Source organism: Perca fluviatilis, chromosome 21 (assembly GCF_010015445.1).
Source record: "Perca fluviatilis chromosome 21, GENO_Pfluv_1.0, whole genome shotgun sequence".
NCBI lineage: Eukaryota > Metazoa > Chordata > Actinopteri > Perciformes > Percidae > Perca > Perca fluviatilis.
In genome coordinates this window covers 13908791-13913435 of record NC_053132.1, presented here as the reverse complement: position 1 = coordinate 13913435, position 4645 = coordinate 13908791, and the positions used below count along the sequence as shown (strand labels likewise).

At 40.3% G+C, this 4645-nt stretch overlaps 1 protein-coding gene across 2 annotated transcripts; it reads left to right on the top strand.

Annotated features, from left to right (window-relative positions):
• Positions 1-335: 335 nt before the first annotated feature.
• LOC120551482 (60S ribosomal protein L19-like) lies at positions 336-4173 on the top strand. 2 transcript variants are annotated; one of them, XM_039788947.1, is made up of 6 exons: positions 336-438; positions 2039-2145; positions 2244-2366; positions 3409-3529; positions 3641-3751; positions 3982-4173. In XM_039788947.1, the coding sequence occupies exons 1-6, from the start codon at positions 434-436 to the stop codon at positions 4106-4108; spliced, it is 594 nt and encodes a 197-aa protein (XP_039644881.1). In that variant the 5' UTR covers positions 336-433; the 3' UTR covers positions 4109-4173. The 2 variants fall into 2 exon arrangements, with proteins under 2 accessions (XP_039644881.1, XP_039644882.1); XM_039788948.1 differs by having other exon boundaries at positions 353-438; positions 2048-2145.
• The last annotated feature ends 472 nt before the right edge of the window (positions 4174-4645 follow it).

The following is a 4645-nucleotide window of genomic DNA, read 5'->3' as shown; positions in this document are numbered from 1 at the left end:
CTGAACATCATTTCACAAGCTCAAAATATATGGCCCCGTTTGATTAAAAAAACGAACTAAAATGTTTCAAATTGTATTACTCAAACAAAACAATAAAACAGCAAATTACACAAAGAACAAAGTTCTTGAAACATGGACGTGGTGCGTCCCCCAGTGGTCGATTATATAAATTATTGGAGCGTACCACTGTGTTATGATGGGGGGAACAGATCAATATACTCAGAGTTACGTTTAAGGCATAATAGTAAACTATAGATGCAACATCAAATATTTCCATTTAAAACTACATTTGAATACGCTTTGTCACTACCCAATCGGTAGCTATATTTACGATTTCTTGATACTGCCACAGTTGAGTAACCCATGGCGATATTTATAATGGTAGGGACTGAGGCGTTCTATTACGTTTCTTTCTACCAAGCTAGCAGCAGCCATGAGGTAAGTTAGCTAGACGTTTGACATTTAAATGTGTATTTTTATTCTAAGCAAACAATTTATAGGGTTGTAGCTTTGCTATTTAAGACAAGAGGGACGACTTGAGCTCTGTTCGACTTTAAGTAAAGTCGCTTATTTCTACCAGAATGCATGTAGCATGGGGCCTATGTTGGTGAGCTAACCTAACGTTAAGTGAGCTAAATTAACCAAGACATGTCATAACATGTCATGAAACACCACAGGTCCTTAGTGGCGAATCAGCTGGCAATAATATAGTTATTTAGCGTGTTTTTTTTTTATGTTTGTCGAACCAGCTGATCAATAATGTCCGTTAAATAAAATACAATGGCTAGCTATACTATTTTTGGGTTATTTTTCTTAATGTCATGCGCTTTCAGCACCAGGGGACTCTCACAAATAAAAATACTGCACACTGGGAATCACACTTATCAGTCTCTGCCACCTCCTATCAAACCTAATGAGCGACTAACTGGCAGCTGATCAGTTCTTGCAGCTTTTTTATTAAACCAGTGAGCCCGTTATTTCGGTGTTGTGACTGGCAAATGTGTAACGTTACTTACAAAAAACAAACTCACTGGTTTAGAAAATAAGCTCAGGTATGTGTTCCTGTATGTATATACACGGGTACCTAAAAACAGTACTTGGACATTAATGACATATTTGACTTAGACAGTCGGGTGTGATTAATTAATGCACTTGGCCATTCAACAACAAAGATTTACAGGAATAGTATACCTTGAATTGTGAATTATGAGAATACTTTTTTGTGTTTCTTATTTGATTATTTTTCTGTATGTGCGGTTATTTGTAATCCATGTCTTGAAAAGTGCCAATTAAAGGGGAACTATGCAGTTTTTTTTTTGTTTTTTTTTAAATTTATTTCTGAACAGCTTCGGAGTCATTGGAATGGTTATGAGTTTTTTTGGGTTGAATGGTGGTCGTCTCGCTTCCCCCTAGCACCTGTGAGTGGAAAAACCACCCTTGCAACTTTTGTCCGGCGGCCTCAGCGTCAGGAAGTATCGCGTGATATCAGGTGTCGCGATGTAACGAATTGCTTTAGGCACTGCACACATACACACCCCCATCGAGGAACCGGCTGGTAGCGATGGAGTTTTTCACACTATCGTCATAGCTGAGCCGCCAAAAAAGAAGCAGAAAGCTAGGAAAGCAGTGTCGGAGGAACAGACAAAGAGGATCTATCTATTCTGAAGCTGTAGGAGGAGCTCTATAGAGAAACCTGCGAGAAAATGGCGAAGAAATTGCCAAAACTGCATAGTGCCCCTTTTTAAAGAAGCTCACGTTCCATTAACTTTGGCTTGCAGTAACAAAGTGTATTTAGCTATAAAATGAACATGCTTTTAAGCTGAAATAGAAACCTGAACTAAGGTATTCTTTCTCTGTGGATTATCATTTCAGTCAAGACAAGGAAATGTCATTGCTGAGAGTTCTTTTGTGCAAGAAGTTCAAAATGTCACTACTACTACAATACACGTCCCCCTTTCTTAAATTTTAAATTCATAGGTAATCTTAAAGGCCCCATAGCACTGTATGTATCTCATGTCTTGCAAAACTAATATACCAGCATGCTCAGGCTCCAGAAGCGCTTGGCGTCCAGCGTGTTGCGCTGTGGCAAGAAGAAGGTGTGGCTGGACCCAAACGAGACCAATGAGATTGCCAACGCAAATTCTCGTGAGTTGTTTACTTTCCATTGAAGAGCTCTCTCTGTACATCTGTGTTGTGTGGGCCCCAAAGGCCAGAATCTTTATTGCATTGTGTCTGTGCCACAGGCCAGCAGATCCGAAAACTGGTGAAGGATGGACTGATCATCAGAAAGCCTGTGACGGTTCATTCCCGTGCTCGCTGCCGCAAGAACACATTGGCACGCCGCAAGGGACGTCACATGGGTTACGGTGAGTAATGTCCCTTTTCCTTTCCTCGTCTTGTTGAAACATCACTTTAATTTGCTTTTAAGTAGGGATGCACCAAAATGAAAATTCTTGTCCGAAACCGAAAAAGAGGAAACCAAGACCGAAAACCGAAACACCGAAAGAAATTATGCCAATTATTAGTACCATTGCATTTATGCCTATGACTGTGTACTTATTTTACCAAAATCAAGGCATTGTAATTGTATAAATTAATATTAAAGTTTAATTAAAAAAATATTTAGCAGAAATATGGCTACAATCTGATAGTCACATACAGTATATAGTAGCCTAAGAACAGAATAGCTTACCTATTGTTATTATTTGAGGCACTTTCTTGCAGGATTTCACTAAACATATCAGACAACGAGGGTGCATGCCCCTCATCTGGTGCAGAGAGACAAGTCTTTTTTTCTGCGCTCTGATCTCCTCCTGCGCTGGGCGCTGCTCCATCTCCGTCTCCACGCGGGTTCTCCGCATCCGTCGCGGCCTGGATCATTTCTCGTGCGCCCTGCTTTATTTCCTCCTCCAAGTAATGGTCTTTATAACGCGGATCAAGTACAGTCGCGATGAAGTGCAGAGGATCCGAATAGATCTCACTGAAACGTGTGCTGACAGACTCCAAGAGCGTACTTTTCATTGTTTTCACTCCGTGGTCCGTCTCAACCTCTTTGCTTAGGAGACGCTTTGCAGGTGGAACGGATCGGGTACTGACACACGTGCAGGTCGCGGTTTCTGTTTGCGTCATCACAACATTTCGGCCGTATTGTTTCGGTGATAAAATTTTGGCTGGCCAAATATTTGGTGCATCCCTACTTTTCAGATTCTACATTGAATCCTGTGCTAGCATTATTTAGTTACGAGTCCTAGTAGTTGCTTAATGGACAAATTGAAAGTAATCACTTTTGCATGTCATTGTTAATTTTTCAGAAAAATGCATACATTTGGCAACTGTGTGTTGAATCCTGCAAACGGCAGAAGTTTTGATACGAACATGATGTGACACACTGCCATTTTTATTATTTAGGTAAGAGAAAGGGTACAGCCAATGCTCGTATGCCAGAGAAGTTGTCATGGATGCGGCGCATGAGAATCCTGCGTCGACTTCTTCGTCGCTACAGGGAGTCCAAGAAAATTGACAGGCACATGTAAGTGTGAATTTCAGCGCTCATTGCTGGTGAATAAACCATTGCCGTTTTTAATTCCAATTTCAGGAAGAGGCATCTGAGACACTAAGGTATTGTTTCTGTGTCCTCCAGGTACCACAGTCTCTATCTGAGGGCCAAGGGAAACGTCTTCAAAAACAAACGCATCCTGATGGAGCACATCCACAAGCTGAAGGCAGATAAGGCTCGCAAGAAGCTTCTATCGTAAGTTGCTCTTTTTTATCGTTTTTATTTTGTTCTTGTTTGAGATGTGTGAGGAGGATGTGAATGATTTTCCTGCCATGGCTAAATAACTTTTTATTTTTATTTTTTTTTTTTAGCTTTTGTTCTTTCTGGAAGTGTCCATTTATAAGGACACGTTGTTTTCCCATTAGCTCACTGTGTTCCTGTCAAAATAATTTTTCTTCTGTCTCCACCTCCCTTTACCCACCCAGTGACCAGGCTGAGGCTCGCCGCTCCAAGACAAAGGAGGCCCGCAAACGCAGAGAAGAGCGTCTCTTGGCCAAGAAAGAAGAGATGATCAAGACATTGTCAAAGGAGGAGGAAACTACAAAGAAGTGAATCTAAACTGAAAGTTTCTCTTGTCAGATTCCCATTTTTCTTGCTAATAAATTTGGATAAAGGAGTCCTTGTTTGGTGATTATTGTTTGTCTGTCTTGGTGTTAAAAACGATTCATGAGGGGACAAAAGGTACAATACAGGAGCACTGCTGTGGCTGTCAATCCTGTAATGTAGTGATCTCACCTCAGAAGCAGCAACTTCTGCGAGATGGCTTTTGTTATAAAACATTCCAGAATGTCAGTTATTTTGGGAGCAATCGGTCATAATTTATACCTGAATGAAATGGCGAGTCTTTAAAAATATTCTATTCTTGTTGGATATTTCAGCACTTCTATTTTAGAAAAAAAAGTTTGTACAGTAATTGCGTTCATATGGCTATGAAAAGACTATATTTCCTTCTTCTTAACAGTCCAGCAGGTGACAGCAGAGCACCAGTATCAAGTTACTACTGTACTCCAACATCAGATGTCTACTGTACATTAATTTCAGTCATCCAGATGTTTAAAACACTTAAAAGATAGCTGAAAATTAATATTG